Source organism: Xenopus laevis, chromosome 8S (assembly GCF_017654675.1).
Source record: "Xenopus laevis strain J_2021 chromosome 8S, Xenopus_laevis_v10.1, whole genome shotgun sequence".
NCBI classification, from domain to species: Eukaryota; Metazoa; Chordata; class Amphibia; order Anura; family Pipidae; genus Xenopus; species Xenopus laevis.
In genome coordinates, this window is record NC_054386.1 from 72,786,610 (window position 1) to 72,805,971 (window position 19,362).

The window sequence follows — 19,362 nt, forward strand, 5'->3', positions numbered from 1 at the left end:
ATTTAACAGGACATTTTCATTCCTGTAGGGAAAACCATCTAGCGTGCTGAGAACAATTTAAAGGAACAGTCACACCAAAAACTGAGTGTTTTAAAGTAATGAAAATATCATGTACTGTTGCCCTGCACTGGTAAAACCGCTGTGTTTGCTTCAGAAACACTACTATAGTTCATATAAACAAGCTGCTGAGTAGCAATGGTGGAAATTGAAAAACGGCTATATGGCACAGGTTAACTAATGGATAACAGATAACATTATTTTCTACAGAGCTTATCTGCTATCTGCTGTGTAACTTAAGCCTTTCTTCTTTGAATGGCTGCCCCCATGGCTACACAGCAGCTTATTTATATATACTATAGTAATGTTTCTGAAGCAAACACAGCAGTTTTAATAGTGCAGGGCATTACTTTAAAACAATTTAATTTTTTGATGTTACTGGTCCTTTAAACTCTTTTGTAGATAAGTTTTAATTTACTGGACAGGTACAAAGTGTAAAAAAAAACATTCACCAGTGATGCAAAGTTCTTACCCAGCATTCCACTGTTATTCTATTCAATCAAAAATTTGAACCTGTAAATATGGGAATTGCAGAAATTTTACTTTCTGCAGCAAAGTTGTACCTACTTATCAAAATGCAGTGTTAAAATTGACTTAACATGAATTATTTTTCAGTTGGATTATGTTCTATTACAGTGTGCTAGTGTATGTATAGATAGATAGATAGATAGATAGATAGATGACAGTTTTGAAGATACAGAAATGATGCTTTACAGAGAATCTCAGGTATAACAATTTTAAGTATTAGGACAAACGTATGATTCCAGCCTTATATACTTCAAAGGCATGTTAGTATCAATGGCTTCACAAATGAGTAGTAAATACAAAAAGTAAAAAAAATATCACTTCATAAGATATCTGACACCTAGGAAACATCAATTTTCTGTTTAATAGCAATACTAATCAATTACATAATCCGGAAACTTTTTTATTGTTACCCTTTAAATGTTAAAGCCCCTGTAAGCAAAGTCATAATGTAAATATATATAGGTTTTTTTTATGCCCTCACTACTACGGGTAAGGCTCTATTGTATGAAAACCCATTATCCAGAAAGCTCTCAAACACAAAATTACCATATCATTTTTAAACAAGCGATTGTGTATTTGCTACATCTTTGCTTTGTAATAATAAGACAGTACATTGTACTTTATGGTAACTAAACTGTGTCAATCCATATAGATGATAAGACTCCACAGGTCCAAGCACATCGGATACCGGATAACAGATCCCATACCTGTATAGTTATGGAATCCATTATCCGGAAACCCATTATCCAGAAAGCACCGAATTATGAAAAGGCTGTCTTCCATAGACTCCATTATAATCAAATAATATAAATGTTTAAAAATTATTCCCTTTTTCTCTGTAATAATAAAACAGTACCTTGTACCTGATCCCAACTAAGATATAATTAATCCTTATTGGTAGCAAAGCCAGCCTATTGGATTTATTTAATGTTTACATGATTTTCTAGTAGACTTAAGGTATGAAGATCCAAATTACAGAGAGATCCTTTATCCAGAAACCACCAGGTCCTAACAATTCTGGATGACAGGTCCCATATCTGTATTACCATGATTCCAAAGATTGCCCTTAGTGTCTTTTGCATTTTTTGAACTGGTAATATAACATAATTGTTGGAGGATTATTCACTTCACGTTATTTCTTTTATATTACCTATTATATATATCATATATCATACCAGAAAATATCCTTCTCATATGCCACTGTAAAGATCAAAACAGTGTTAGCGGGGAAGTAAAAACTACCTAGATGTTTAGTGACTATTACAGACAAGAGACAAAGTGACAATTTTATTAAACTACAAACAGTACTGCTTGAAAAAGAAGCGGGAGCTTCGAAACATTGCAGAGTTTCAGATAAAGCAATTTTCTTTTATTCACTATATTGGTCTGGACTTTTTTGTTTTGATATATGTATATATATATATATATATATATATATATATATATATATATATATATATATATATATATATATATATATATATATATATATACAGGGTCGGACTGGGGGGCCCGGGGCCCACCGGGACTAATGTCCAGGGCCCCCTCCGACCCCCCCTGCCTCCCTACTATGACGCGCCAAGCACAATTGCACGAAGGCGCTGCTCGGCGCGCCTGCGTGTAGGCGCCGTTTCTCAGTAAAAGGTGCCGCGCGCATGCGCAAATGGCACTGCGCGGCACGTAAAAAAAAGTTTTTTTCTTTTAAGGACGATCGGGACAGGGGACTGGCCCGCCGGGGGCCCATTAGGGGTCGGGGCCCACCGGGTTTTTTCCCGGTATCCCGCCGGGCCTGTCCGACACTGTATATATATATATATATATATATATATATATAGAGATATATATATATATATATATATATATATATATATATATATATATATATATATATATATATATATATACCGGTATAATGCAACCATAATACTTAGTGCTTCCAAAAAGATTTGTGAAAATATATATAGATATATATATTGTACACAAACAAAGCAATCACAGATCATTGCATTACTAACACACATTACTACTTACACACGCTAACACAATGCGTGATTTATTACAGCATTTTCAAACTTACAGCTGATTACGTCTCTGCATAACTGAAATACTAACTATTATACACAATACAACTTGGCTGTAGCACCCAGAAAGAAAATGCTGTAATATTTGTATTAAATATGTGATCATTTTTGTGGGATTTAAACTGCTCTTTGACTCCTGTTCAAGAAAATTCCATTAATGCATTTCAGATAGTGATTTCATTGGATAGATCATACTATACATTTTACATATAAGTTTACCACTCACGCATGCCTAATGCAGCATAAGATGTTATAAAATGCAACATGCATACAATAATTCACATAACCAGAGCATCCCAAACACTGCTGTAAGTAAGTATTGCAAGATACAATACTGTAATGTCAAAAAGATATATACAGGTATGGGACCTGTTATCCAGAATGCTCGGGACCTGGGGTTTTCCGGATAACGGATCTTTCCATAATTTGGGTCTTCATGCCTTAAGTCTACTAGAAATTAATTTAGACATTAAATAAACCCAATAGGCTGGTTTTGCTTCCAATAAGGCTTAATTATATCTTAGTTGGGATCAAGTACAAGCTAGTGTTTTATTATCACAGAGAAAAAGGAAATCATTTTTAAAAATTTGGATTATGTGGATAAAATGGAGTCTATGGGAGACAGCCATTCCGTAATTCGGAGCTTTCTGGATGGTATGTTATATTTTGTTCATCAAAAACTGAATTATCAGTTGGAAATTGGCTATGAATATAATGCTATAAGTGTGTGACAGAAACATAAACACCTTTGTAAGGAATTATGTAAATTTGTTTAAGGAAACAAATGTCTCTCTAATGTATAAATGTGCTCTATTGAAGAATGACAACTGAAGTCTTGTCCAATGCACAAAGATTCTCTGTTGGTTGCTGGTCACTAGCTAGATGCCTCATTTGTCATGCCAGAGAAAGCCCTTGAGCTTGTATGGGACAATATCTGTGGAGCAGAATGGTTAGTTTATAGGTTACCATGTAAGATATAATGAGGAGGAAGCGGGGGTCTGAGTTATGGAGGGTCACTGACCCAGAAATGGAAAGCAGAGACCCATAACTGAGAGCACTGACTTATGTCTGGACACTTCCTGGCATTTGAAGCTGTAACTTTAGTTCCATGACATTACCTAGTTTCTATCTGCACAATAAATTACCCACCCCTGGATTCAGCCTCCAAACTTCTCTGTGCTTAAAGGCAAATCTTGCACACTCAGCGTGCATTAATGAAAAAAATAGGATCTAATATTCCTTTATGTCAGCAGAGTCACTGCCTAAAGGTTTCATTGTAGTCTAAGCCTTTCTTATCTAATGGACAGAATATCCACTATATTTACAGTTCTATGCTGGATCCTGAGGAAATGATGACGTCATATAAAAGAGAGCCTGGAGTGCTCAGGCAGGTAGGCTACACCTATGGAGGGCCACATACAATTCTTAACCTCAAGTTGAAAAGTAATGCTTATTAAGGATCGCATTATGTAACTTTAATTAATGGTTATTAAAAAAGTGTATCTTTAAAATAGTACTGCCAATCTCTGTTTTACAAAATAATGTACTTACATTTTTATTAAAAGATGCTTATTAAAACACACGCTGAACAGTTCTGAATGGTTCAGTAGTTGCTGTTGTTGATAAAAATGGCTTTCTTTCACTTTTGTTGTGAAACTTTTGTAGTTTGTATGCTCACTTATATTCTTGGGAAAATTCTCAGAGAGCTGAGTGATTCTTGCCTGTTAATAATTATTATCACTTTCACAGCCCCGGGCCCTGAATGTTCTTTGGCATGTGAAGGGTTAACCCGGCAATTAAAAAAGTCATACATTCTCAGACTGTAAAGCCTAACAGTTGCACCAGATTAAAAAATGTGGGGGGAACGACTTGAGCTACAAGCATTTTACCCATATTGTGAAGCCCGTGTCCATTTCTTGTACAGTGGATTGAAATAGCTTCTGTGCGTACTACTGGGGACTGTAATTAAATGTGGATGGCTGAGCTATTGTGCAGATAAATATCAAACACATTACATAAAGGGGAAATAAAAGCCAACTTGCTCTTGGCTATTGGAAAAATATTTCTGTCTTCTCAACTGTAAAAATTCTTGCTTGATTTTCACCAGATCTCCAGATATAACAGGGAAGGTGATTATGATATGATTTAAATGCTTCAATACAGGTATGGGATCTAGAATTTGAAGTTCTTTAACTCAAAAACTAAGAAAACACCAAGAATGTCATTCCCTATATTATCGAACAAAATAACTATGAATTATTTTACAACTAATTTGCCTTATCCAATTAGTAACACAGTGCCTTCAGCTTGATGCCATCTAAACTAGAATATATATTGATGTAAACACAATTGGATGTTTTTATGCTGAAATGATTTAGCACCCTAAAGGCATGGTGCTCCAAATTAGAGAACGATTCCTTATCCAGACACCCTTCAACCCAGAAACCCTGCCAAGCATTCTGGGTGATACTCCCTATTTAAAGGTTTTCTGTACAACAGAAATTCTATTTGTTACATTTATCTATTTGTGCTGCCTTTTTTTTTTTATAAAGAAGTATATAATTCTGTACCATCTGTATCACAATGTCAATATAACAATATTACAGATAAATAAGTAGGCCATCTGTTTTTTAGCCAAGCTATAAGATACATATTTGTGTTAATAGTTACAGTAATCAATTGTTCCAAATTGCCCCATATTAAATCTGATTTGTATTGAAGAATTTGGAACAATTGATTACTGTAACTTTTAACACAAATACTGTATGTATCTTCATTCATTGCCTGATTGGAGCAATACATATTGTGTGCACATGGGACAAGCAAAAGTATCCTAGAGGCTAGGCCAAAATTCGAGGGCAGCTACCTCTTGGAGTGCTATTGTCTGGCTCTCTTCTTTTGTGTGTGTGTGCAGAGTGAAAGAATGAGAGGTGAATGCTGAATACAATATGAGGTGAAGGGAAACACTGCACGTTCTTTTCAGGAATATATACACATGACATTGTGAGGTGAAAGAGACAAACCCCCGCCTCTACCCTCTGTTACATATCCCTATTCAATCCTCTAATGGAAAAAAATAAAAGCACATTACTGGCCATAGCAGAGGCAATTCCTCCCTGTATCAAAACACAAGCTATTTATATTATAACTGTCATAAACCCTCTAAGCTTTTTAAAAATCGCTTTAGCCTATATATCTGTGATTGTCCATGAATAGGGTTTAGAGATCATATACATCTTTATTCAGCAATTCAATGTTTAATTAAACATCAGCAATCTAATTTCCAATAAATAAGAAATAATGCCTAGTCATACCTGATGTTATAGTGTTTTATGTACGAAGCTGATGAATTGCATTCAACAATAAGAAGATATGGGTTTATTCATATGTACATTAGGAGCTTTTGACTATATTCCATTCATTTTGCACATAAACATAAATTTGGATTCCTGCTTTATCTTTAAATCCGTTGTGTGTATAAATATATGTGTGGGTATATATGCAATTACTCACACACCCAAACATGCACACGCATAATATAAGTTGTTGGACCTTTGTATACACCCATAAAACTCATCTCAAGATGCCCATCTGAAAATAAAGATTCCAGGAGTAAACTGCAGAAAGACCTATAGCATGGAAGCAAGTATAAATTTAAATATGCATATAAAACCGCATCTAAATGACACATTCAGCTCTGTATCACTGAAACCCATAAATATAAACCTCAATAATATAACATGTTTTCCATGGAAGAAAATAAAATCTTCTGGTTACTATAATCAACGACAAATTCAAGATGAAAAAAAAAAACGGCAAATTTTAGTTTAACTGAAGGAATAATCACCTTTTCACACACAACACAATTACTCTATTATTTTGTAAAAGTGTTTATTTGTTTAAATCTTTTTTTTAAACAACAAATAAAATATTGTATCCATATAAACCCCTAAACTAAAACTGATTGACAAACAAACATCGACAGCATCTTTTTTTTTTTTTCTTTTACACTCGTTTCGTTTTCAGACATTTTAAACAAAAGGCAGAATTTATTGAAAATAAATAATTGGAAACTGTAATAGGCAATTCGAATAAAATTGTTGAAAAAAGCAACCTTTAATGAAAATAGTGTTTATTATACATCAGCTACTAAATGAATAAAGTAAATGATTTTTTTTTCTTTTTAAATTAATAACTTCCAAAAGGTTTATAATACAAAACTGTACACTTATAAAGTTGGCAGAAATCTTTTTTTTTTTTTTTTTTTGATTGCTGGGGCTGACATATAGCTCCAAATAGAGAAGACTCGATTATGGGAAGGTAAAGAAATGGTGGAATTAGATGGAAGTGCATTCTGCTTTCTGGGACTGTAGGACTAGAACATATAAGGGTGGCCTGGGACCTCAACTTTAAAAATGATCCTTAGATATGGAAGCCTGTGCGAATGTGTGTATAAATATATATATTTATATATATATATTTATATATACACACACAGAAACTTGTGTACCTGATTTCCTATTACTACATAAAAGTCGCACTTAAAGCCTTGGTGTTATTATTTTCTATACAGTGTGTTTATGTGTCTGTATTTAGATAATAGCTCTGTGCTCGAGTAAATCATAGGCCCCAATACACCTAACATTTCTATTCTATACACAGAATAGAAATGCATTATACTTATAGACTATGTGTGCTTACTGACAACAAAAATATAAAAGTGGCTGAAATACAAGTACAGGTATGGGACCTGTTATCCAGAATGCTCGGGACCTGGGGTTTTCCAGGATAACGGATCTTTCCGTAATTTGGGTCTTCATGCCTTAAGTCTACTAGAAATTCATTTAAACATTAAATAAACCCAATAGTCTGGATTTGCTTCCAATAAGGATTAATTATATCTTAGTTGGGATCAAGTACAAGCTACTGTTTTATTATTACAGAGAAAAGGGAAATCATTTTTGAAAATTTGGATTATTCGGATAAAATGGAGTCTATGGGAGACAGCCATTCCGTAATTCGGAGCTTTCTGGATATCGGGTTTCCGGATGAGGGATCCTATACCTGTATCTTGAAAGGAATAGTGTATATGCTTAGTGCAAATCTGTAACCTGTGAAGTGCAAGCCTTCCCTTCACAGTTGTCGCTCACTGAGGAACCTACACAGCATCAGTGGTGCCTGCCAGGCTCGGCTTAGATTCCCTCTGGCTGCTCACAGTGAACACATTGCACAGAAAATTAAATCGATGTCTCCAATGTACAGACTGATGATGAAGTGAGTACATTTGCCTAACCTCAAAGTGGCGATTTACCATATAGACTGGTATTTACTACATAAAGTACCTTCTTCCACCATCCCTACTAACCCTAAGTAGGTAAGAACACATCACTTGCCATCACGTAACAGCTACTTCAATGCTGTTGCCATCTGCATGTCTATTATCTATCCTTTTTGTTTTGTTTTGTTTTTTTGGAAGGTGACAGTTTATTTAAAAAATTAAAAGCAGAAGAATAAGCAGGAGGGGAAAAAAAGACAAAAAAAAGAAATATATCAATGCATAATGATATGGTAAGACTGAGTATTAATGTAACTGTCCAATAAATGGCATGCAGAAATGATTATATCCACCAGTTGGTTAAATAATGATTTATATGAATATAATGAGGATATGCTCCATTGAGTCTGGAAACTACAGATATATCCATGTACGCCTTCTAACCAGGCCCGGACTGGCAATCTGTGGTTTCTGGCCAATGCCAGAGGGGCTGTTGTAAGATGCCATAGATAGTCACTATTTAGTGGGCTGGTGGGGGCTGTTTGGGCCTCTCTGTAATTGGAATGCCCAGGCCTATTTTGACTCCAAGTCCAGACCTGCTTCTAACACTGCAAAAGAAAATAAAATGAAACAAGGAAGGATGATTGATTATCCATAGGGCTTGATTGGAGAAACACAAAGTATTTTTTTTTTTTCTTTGTCACAAATATTGTGTACAGGTTGTAGTAAAACACCTTAGACTTTAAAAAAATCCCCGATAAATCTCCATATGCAAATAAAATCTACTCTATTGTGAAACAAAATCACCTGAAATTTTAGCTGATGGAACCAAGGCGCTGGGAGGTTAATCAGAGGCACGCATGTCTCCTTTCTGGTAGGGCACCAAAAAGAACGAACCTTGTGTAGAGTAAACAGCATGTATTTGTCAGTTATATATTGCCCAGGGTATTTCATTTTTTTTTTTTTTTTTTGGAACGTTTAGCTCCTAAATCACATAAGCCAAAATATAAGTTAGAAACCCTTTAAAAATCCAATTGAGCCCTGGCTCAGTCAAAGCTCATTGCAGGAGGTGTCTGTTTTCACACTGTGAGAGTAGATTTCGTGTTGCTGAGGGTCTCCTGGAGGAGTCATTCTTTTCTCTTTTTGCCTTCTGTTACAAAACCAGACCCGGACCACTTCTTTCTCTAGTTGCAGGCTGTCTGCCAAGGAGGAAATCTCCAGAGCTGCGGGTTTGGGACACTTGAGGAAATGGGTTTCCAGCACTCCTTTGACACTCACCTCAATGGAGGTCCTCTTCTTCCTTTTCCTACCCTGGGCCGCTATCTTGTCGATGCTGGTGGGGCTACCTGTGGAGGAGTCGGCCTCTTCCAGCCACTTGTTTAGAAGAGGTTTCAGTTTGCACATGTTCTTAAAACTCAGCTGCAAGGCTTCAAACCTGCAGATGGTGGTTTGGGAGAAAACGTTGCCGTAGAGGGTCCCCAGTGCCAAGCCAACATCTGCCTGGGTGAAGCCCAGCTTGATGCGCCTTTGTTTGAATAGCTTAGCAAACTGTTCCAGCTCGTCCGAGGTCGGGGTTTCCTCGTCCGAATGGTCGTGGCAGTGATGGGAGCCCAGGTCCCCGTGGTCGGTGGCTTCTCTGAGCACAGGGTGGAGGCTCTGAGTGGTGCCTGAGGGTGGGGGTGGTGTCAGCCCTCCATGGTCCAACATGCCACTGACCGTAAAGCCGGCCTGGGAGTAGACATTGATAGGTTGCCCGCTGGAGTTGTGAACCGGGCTGGCCCCCCAGGTGTTGGGGTGATTGTTATGGGGCGAGTGATGGGAGACATGCGGCGACCTGTGGTGGATGATGGCCCCCAGCTGTAGGTCCTCTCTCCCAGGCTTAATATCCTGTTGGTCCAATGGGCTGCTGGCTAGGCTGGACCAGGGATTGGCGTCGCTTAGACTGGTCACCCAGTGGTGCCCGAGAGGATGCCCGTTGCTGGGAATTCCCTGCAGGTAGTCACTTTGGAGTAGTTTCTGCGGATTCCTGAAAGGGCTCCCTTGCTGCATGACCGCAGAGTCTGCATGGACCAGGGAGCTGGAGCTGAGAATGCTGTAGGGATTAGAGGCAGCCGTGGCCATGCTTGCTGCTGCGGATCCCCGACCACTTGTAATGTGGCAAAGGGAGCAGCTTCAGAAGCCTTTGACATCTACAAGGCACGGGAGCCAAATCAGCAGCCGGCGCTTGAATGACAGGCGCGGCGTCCAATGGAGCCTTCCCGTGCGCAGGCTTACCTTTATCTCCCGCCAATGGGCCTCCTGGAGGAGGGACCCGTCTCCCGCAGCTGCCTGGCAATGGCACGAGTAGTAGAGGTGGCTGAGGAGGAAGTGAGCGAGGCTGGAGGCTCCATTGGTCACAGGAACGACTGTTAACTCGTTACTCGCCAGCCACAATGCCACAACCAAAACATCAGCTCACAAGTCGTCCCATCATTATGATGAATGTGCACCCAAAGGGGACGTTGCGCCTCTCGTCGTCGTTCTTGCGCCTTCTGCCCTTGCGCTTGGGAGAAATGGATCCCTGGTCATTCCCATCATGTTTCTTATGTACGATCCTAAATGCTTCTTTAAGGATAAGAATGTCCATAGTCTACAGCAATCCAATGGCAGACCGGCAAGCTGGCCAGCTAGTAGCCACACACAGACATGATATTGTATAGAGATCCAATGGAAATGTTACCTCTGAGCCCAGCACACACCATATTTCCCACCATATTTCCCACCAGACTTCCCTTGCTAAACGGGACATACAGATAAAAAAGACAAGAGAGGCAGAGGGACGATTATTTTTTAAAACACATATTATTCTATGACAATCCCCATTTTTACTCCTATCCACAAATAGTGCAAGTGTCCCCTTTACATTAGCCCAGAGTGCTCCAGTCATTCTGAAACATATCCTGGCAAGTTTTGCTTCATCATAACTGATGTCATTTAATGTCCCACGTTTAAATCCCTTGCAAAGTAAATGCTCAGAGCTCCAGCTCAGATACAGAACTTGTCTCAGGCTGTGGAAACCAGACCCTTGTTTAATACCTCTTAGAATCCCCTTCCAGTTACAAAAATGACTTTTTCTTGCATAATATCCCAAGTCACCTCGCTGCCTAATTATATCTGCACTTATATGAGACTGCATCAAGTCCTCTTATTGGTTTGAAATTCCATTAACTATATTGTGAGAGCTCCTAGGTTAAGCTTGATTTAAATTTGCATACATTTTCATCTGTTTAGCAGAAATAAAAGAAGTGCAGCAGCGAGCAGCAAGTCATTAAGGCGTTCGATTCTGCAGCAGCAGGAAAGAAAAGGAAGGATTTGCCCATGGAAAGGCAATATGCCCAGTGTAAGGTGAGTTGTTCTGCTGTACACTCATTTGTTTCTGTATAATAATTCTCACTCTGGGGAGGTGAGTTGAGAGTGAAATTGTTCTGTATCTGCAGAGGATTTGCTTATATCTTGCAATGCACAGTTATTCGTTTGAGTTGAATGGGTTAAAAAATGTAACATTTATGGAACCTGTAGACTTACTTTTGCCTGGAGAATAATTAGAATAATATTAGAGACGATAAAATGTGATTGTAAATGTGTCATTCGCATTGTTTTCGCAAATAATAATCCATATCTGGTTACATTTTACTATATGTAGATTGTAAGCTCTAAAGGGCAGGGACCTCCTTTAGACTATGTCTCTTACCACATGTTCTGATATGATTCGGTAAATATTTATTATATTTGTCTTTCCCGTGTTTACTTGTATATATATTGTACTTTTATGCATAGTATAGCGCTGCAGCGCTTTACAAATACAGTTATACATACATATGTATATTTGTGTGTGTGATTTTAGCAAAAATTTTTAAAAATAAATAAATAAATAAAAAAAAAAAAATATATATATATACATATATATATATTTTTTCTTCAACATTTACATCATGATACCCAATTGGAAATAAAATATTTCGCTCAAAAACAAAACAAAACCTCATCTGTGAAAGGTTGTAAAGCTGTTCCTATATATTCCATTGCCTCCTATATGAGTCCAGTCTGACTGTGCCATTGCTGATCCCTCTGTATATGGGACTCAATGCTTATTCATGTCCCTGCTGACAAATCTGGGCCGAAATTACCATCGCTGTTAGGGGATAGAAGCCTTTGGCAGGACCCTTCCTCCCTATTGCTTATTATACTCTCTCAGCCTGGGAAAGAAGTGACTCTCTTAGCAGCTCCAGGGAATCAGTTTTTTTTTTACATCTTGCCATCCCTTATATTGGGTGGTGCCTTCAGCTCGGCCTATAGATCTATGAGTAGGTATCTGGGCTGGTGGAGGCTGAGTGGTTTGGACTGGCTTATTCTTATTAGCTTGATTATGATGCAGTCTCTACATAAATGCGTTTTAGTTTGCGCTTAGGTGTTTCCAGCTTTCCCCTTGTATTTGCTGTGGAATGTGACTCACTAGGGCAGTTAGTTGGTACTAGTTTTACATAATATATATTCATCCTCTGCTTTTGTAGGGATTGCATAGGGTGCTGTAGTATCTGTGTGCTTCACCCTGTACTTCCCAGAAAGAGTCTATATGTGTAATAGAGTGAGATGGAGATTGGGGTCCTGGCTGTGCTATTGATGTTCTCATGCAATAGGCTGAGTGTCTGGAGTATGCTTATAGGTGGATATTGCAGGTGGGCATGTGAACGCTTTATATGTGCCAATCAAGAATGGCAAGGTCATTATATTATCACCCAAAAAATTATCTCATGCTGAGTTAGAGAAAGATTCTCTGATGTGCGTTTCTGGACTTTAGGACGATTGTCCTTATCCTTTCCAAGTTGGAATGTGAAGTTTAGATTTCAGTTTGCATTTTTAGATTGTAAGCTCTTTTTCGAGCAATTGTTTCAATTTATTCTGAAACAATTGTTTATTTATTGTAAGACCTCTGCTTGTTATAGCATTATTTTTAAAGTGTAAACAGAGTGTTATGCTGAAGGTTTACTTTATTGTGCCATTGGGAACACTGTTTACTGCTATTAAAGACAGAACTAGTATGTTGTAAGTTGTGCGTTCCTGACTGATTAATTATGAGTTTTTAATAACTCTAATTCAACATTTATGACATAAGTTTTAAAATAATTCTGTCTGCGTGTTCTAGGTTGTGCTCTAGACTGAATTTGCATAATTTCTCTGCTTCTGTTCTAGTCTGTATTTGTATATATTTCTTCCTTTATGTTCTAGCTTGTGTTCTACTCTTTATTTGTATATAGTCTCGCTTGTTTTCACACCTGCATTTGTATATCTATGCCTGTACAATAAATGTCAACTTCCAGTGGGATATTATAACACTATTCCCATTCCTGTGTGTTCCAGTATGTGGTTTTGTTCTGATTGTAGGATGCACAGGCAGTGAAGTGTGTTTTTCTCCAGTTTCTGAAATCTGTAGTTTCACGCTCCTATTTCTTTTTTTTTTTGTAGATATTTTGGATTAGAAAACAAAAATGTCCAAATTCCAGACAGATATGTTTGGTTGTGTAGCACTGCAGAAAGCTTACTGCTATACAGTCAGTATGTTCCAGACTGGTTTCTGTGATGTTTTGGATCTGTTTCTTTTATGTTATATTATATATACTACTATTTTATAAGCAATAAAGGTTTGTAGTCTGACTATGTTAGAGGCTCTGATGTCTGTTCTGTGTTCCAGGTGGAATTAGCTGTTGCAGGCTTCTAAATCTAGAATGTTTCTGTATCGTTTTTGCCGGTATGTTACAGTCTGCAAAGTGTACTTTATATCTCAATCTCCACCTAGCAGTTCTAGGTGTATTTATATATTGTTTGAAGTTTTTTTTTCTAGGTTTCTGCCTATATTTGCAGTCATTGAAGGGTGATGGTGCAATGCTTGTATGTGAGGTGTTCTCACTTTTTTTTGCTTGTATATTACAAACTATGACTTGAGTATAAATGTTATTTTACCTCTATGTCACAGACTGTGAGTTGTGTCTAATGTTTCTGCCTGCATGCATGGGTTTATGTTATGTTTTAGTCTGATTGTTACAGGGTTTGAGCTATGGTTGTATAACCTATTTGTCTCTATGTTATAGACTGTGAGTGTGAGCTGTATGTATATAGTGCTTCTGACTGTGTATTCCACCCTGCAAGGTGCGCATTTATTATGTTCCAGGCTGGGATGGGGATTTGATATAATGATTTGGGCTATGTTTCATCTGATGAACTTCATGCGTTAAGTATAGGTTTGTTAATACACATGTATCTGGGCTCACATCATGCCTGCATGTCTCCCCCCAATTGTGGCTGTAATATTTGAGGTTGTGTGCTGCTCCCCTTATTCCGTTCTGCACTAATAAGCCGAGGAGAGGTTTCTGTAGCTGTGTGCTGTCAGTCTAACTTCCCAAGTGTAACAGATGCGCTTCTCAAGCGGTTCTTTCTGCTGCTTTCCTTTATTCAGCCTCGCATATTTCTCCCCAGGATCTGGGTTTCCATAGAGAGAGGAATAAAGGGGGACCATGGTCACAAATCCCCTGCCCTGCACAGAATAAAAGAAGACTTTTTTTCAATAGATGACCCCGTCTGGACACAGCAGAAAGAACTCGCAGTGAAGATACTGTTACAAAAAAAAAAAAAAATGGCAGATTTGCGTTTATTTCATTTTCGCTAACGTTTCGCTAAAAAGCGTCACAATAAGAATATTATAGATGATCTCTCAGGGGTCATACCGTGTGTGCCTGTGTCTGGGGGGTTTAATGAGTCTTGCTGAAGCCTGGAGTAACACTGACTAGCCCTCTCGCCTTAGGGGCCATTTCTAACACTAATGCCCCCCCCCATGTATTATACAGTAACAATACCCCACTGCATAAACACAGTCAAACTGTTAATGATGCATTTTCCATAAAGTGAGTGTCTATCTATCTATCTATCTATCTATCTATCTATCTATCTATCTATCTATCATCTATCTATCATCTATCTATCTATCTATCTATCTATCTATCTATCTGTCTGTCTGTCTGTCTGTCTGTCTGTCTGTCTATCTATCTATCTATCTATCATCTATCTATCATCTATCTATCTATCTATCTATCTATCTATCTATCTATCTATCTATCTATCTATCATCTATCTATCTATCTATCTATCTATCTATCTATCTATCTATTATCTATCATCTATCTATCTATCTATCTATCTATCTATCTATCTATTATCTATCTATCTATCTATCTATCTATCTATCTATCTATTATCTATCTATCTATCTATCTATCTATCTATCTATCTATCTATCTATCTATCTATCTATCTATCTATCATCTATCTATCTATTATCTATCATCTATCTATCTATCTATCTATCTATCTATCTATCTATCTATCTATCTATCATCTATCTATCTATCTATCTATCTATCTATCATCTATCTACATTTTCCATAAAGTGTCTATCTATCTATCTATCTATCTATCTATCATCTATCTATCATCTATCTATCTATCTATCTATCTATCTATCTATCTATCTATCTATCTATCTATCTATCTATCTATCTATCTATCTATCTAATCTATCTATCCATCTATCCATCAATCTATCATCTATCTATCTATCTATCTATCTATCTATCTATCTATCTATCTATCTATCTATCTATCTATCTATCATCTATCTATTTATCTATCATCTATCTATCTATCTATCTATCTATCTATCTATCTATCTATCTATCTATCATCTATCTATCTATCATCTATCTATCTATCTATCTATCTATCTATCTATCTATCTATCTATCTATCTATCTATCTATCATCTTTTTCTGTTTTCTGCTATGTATCTATAAATTGCCTCTTTCTCTACTCATCCATCCATTCATCCCTGGCTTCTATATTGTGTATGTGTTGTGCCCTGCAGTCGCTGAGTGATTGCTGCAGTGCGCTTGTGTGTGATTGTTTCATTCAGCAGGAATGTGAGAGCAGAGAGCTGTCGGTGCTGCTGTCAGTCGCAAGACATGTATAGAGGGACTTTCACCTCCAGCACAAGTTCACTGGGAAGCAGGACACAAGGGGTTGGCTTGGATGGGAACAAGAGTATGGAGAGAGCACAATGCCAGTGCCCTGAGAAGCCTGAGGTCTATTGCTGATACAATGAGCTGCTGGGCTGCTGGGCTTGCACTCACTGGGGTGGAACAAGTGCAGGGAGAATGGCTGGAGCTGGAACCATTTACTCCTCTGGCTCATTCCCGTTGGTTGTTTCTGTCCCGACTAGAGTAGAGCACAAGGCATTGCCCCCATGTTGCACTGGATTTTGGTGCCTGAGCGGAATGCAGCAGAGTCACTCTCACCAGAACTTTTATAAATCAGTAACCAACGGCTACTCAGTGTCCTGTATAAACACACTCCTCCTCTCTACTGAGCAGTCAAGGGTTTCTCCTGTGTGTGTGTGAGTTGCACTGTATTCATATACACATGTACACACACACACATCTAGTATACACAAATACAGTGTCTAAAGGGTAATCGCCTACTTCAAGGTGAATAATCAACCTGAGGCGATTTTATGTGCTCAGGAAAGGACAAAATCAACTCAGTAAGTATAGTACAGAAGGGCAGTAGGGTGCCAGTGGGAGCAGTGGGTGCTGATTAGGTACAGTGACTTGTACAATAGATTGCTCAGGTGCTATAGTAGGAGCCCCCTGCAATTTAACTTGCATCTTTTATCAGTCAGACCCCCCCCCCATTATTCATTTACTTAGGGAAAAGTTCTTAATTCCGCTTATTTGCATCGGCACAGGTTTTAACCCTTTGCTTAAGTAGTCGATCCTCTAGAACGAAACGTTTTTCCCCCAATCGGGAAATCAGCAGGGTTCTCCTCCACCCTCAAAAAAAGACAATTTCCACAACAGATTCCTGTATTTCTCAAAAACCACAAGGTTTTGAGGTGGAATAAAACAAATAAAATATATATAGTGCAGTATTTCAAAATAAATTATATTTTTAGTGAACAATGTTCAAATATACCCACATGTGAATAATTTATACTTAAAAATCATGCACCACCATCAGGAGTTAATATTTAACCAGTGTAAAAGTCTGTAACTTAAGTGGTGCTAGAGGTGTTTCGGCTATAGTCCTTATTTATAGATCCAAGTTTTGACACCCCGGATGTTTAGAGTTGTAGTTGCACAGAAGCCCACACTCCGATCCTAGTGTGTCTGGCAGGTGTTTATACTTACAAGAAGTAAGTTGACACAGGCATATGTAATTTGAGCGTCTCAGTCCGCTTTCATTCTTCTTAAAACTTTATTGGGTAAAAAGGAAGTAACATGTGTGGATGGGTTATTTTTAATAAATAATTCAAAATTGCACTCACAAGCATTCCTCCAATAAAATGGCTTTAAAACCAATGTGGCATTCCGGTATACAGGCCCGGACTGGCAATCTGTGGGTTCTGGCAAATGCCAGAGGGGCTGCCATAAGATGCCATAGAAAGTCACTATTTAGTGGGCTGGTGGGAGCTGTTTTGGCCTCTCTATACTTGGAATTCCAGGGCCTATTTTGACTTCCAGTCCAGATCTGCCAGTATATTGTTCCAAGTCCTTTGCGTAACTGAACCATCCGATGCATTTGCCTTAGTCCAGTGTAGTTTCCTCGGGTCACCGGCTGCCGCTTCCACACTCTCGTCCTATCGCTGACGCGTTTTGCTGAATGGCTTCATCCAAATGAGCGATAGTCTCACTTCCAAACGATCGCTTCTTTTACCCACCATATTCAAAGTCCAAAAAACTTTATTTAGAACTAATCTGCTGCCCCATAATCCTACAGTTATGCTCCCCTCATAATCCCATACTGAACTACCACTCACTCGCTGTCTCCATAAAATCCCATATTATACAGAGCTACTGCTAATCTGACCCTTCCAATAATCCGACAATTTACAGAGCAATTTCTAAACTGAAGCTCCCATAATGCAACAGTGTCCAGTTACCACTCATCTGCCACCCCCATATTTTCACATGATAGACAGACACCACACATAAATCCACAGTATACAAATCTTTACTCTATTTACTATATTGCTGTGGTGTGCAGTTCTACTAATTAGGTAATTATCCAAAATTCCATATAAATTCTTGTCTCATAAAGTGAAGTAGGTCAAAAAATCAGTTTAATCAGCCGCCAGTCCATGGGCCATATAATTTGGCAAAGTCAAACAAAGGCAAAAGTTGGAAGAGATTTACTGTTACTTGAAAAAGAAGAGCCCAAATGAGGTATTAAAAGTAGAAGATCTTTATTTAGGACATAATTAAGACTGACGCGTTTTGTGGCAAGGGTGGACACTTACTCATAGGCTGTTGCTTTGATTAGAGTGTGATTGAGAAGTTGCCACTCAACAGCCTATGAGTAAGTGCCCACCCTTAGCACCAAATGCGTCAGGCTTATGTCCTAAAAATTTTCTACTTTTATACATCATTTGGGCTCCTCTTTTTCAAGTAACAGTAAATCTCTCCCAATTTTTGCTTTTGTTGGACTTTACTGCTAATTTACCTCATAATCCCGCAGTCCATTAATATGCTCTGTTCTTTAAATACTGACACTCATCACAAGTATTGGACATTATGTAACTTTTGCGCTTACATTATGTAATGTCTTTGCGTTTTTTTTTTGAAGATCAATAATAATAAGACATTGGAATATGGCTAATATTAGCAACTAGTGTTTAGACAACGTTTCTGGGCACATAGAGGCAAGATTTTGGACAGTTTTGGGCTTTCATAGTTTTTCAATAAAATCAGTTTTCCCCTCACTTCCACATTGTACAGAGCGACTGCCACTATTCTGCTTTTCAACTGCCACTACATTGCTTCCATAATGCCACAACATATAGCTCTCCCATTAATGTCCCACAAGGCACTACTTATTACTCCTGTCCTTCTTTATTCCATAATATATATTATAAAGAGCCTCAAAGACCTGTCACCCATTAGCAACACAACACAATAGCACAGAACTAATCTACTTCATCCCATTCCAATATATAGAAACAGTATCACGCCTGTCCAGTACACAGTGAATCTCTTCAAACCAAATCGGACCGACAAATCATTCTCACAAATACTGTCGATTTGCAAAGTGAGAATGAGTTAATCCTCAAAAGAGGGTAAGAATTTGCCTTCCCAGTTATCCATTTCAACCAGAGAATTATGGCCGCAAATACCGATCACTTGTTGCGCTGCTTGAGTCGCACAATGCGCTTTCCTTGGTTATGTATCAATAGATGTACAGACATTTGCCTTGCCAGGTAATTCGCTCCCTCTCTCATTTAGGCCTTATGTTATTAATATTAACATCACTTATATTATATCCGTATATAGTCATATATAC

The 19,362-nt window shown here is 37.9% G+C and overlaps 1 protein-coding gene across 1 annotated transcript; it reads right to left on the reverse strand.

The window, feature by feature from the left end:
• Positions 1-8,894: 8,894 nt before the first annotated feature.
• Positions 8,895-10,165, reverse strand: pou3f4.S (POU class 3 homeobox 4 S homeolog). Its single transcript, NM_001092878.1, is given in 1 exon segment — positions 8,895-10,165. A coding segment is annotated over 1 exon segment (1,071 nt). The 5' UTR covers positions 10,063-10,165; the 3' UTR covers positions 8,895-8,991.
• Positions 10,166-19,362: the final 9,197 nt, after the last annotated feature.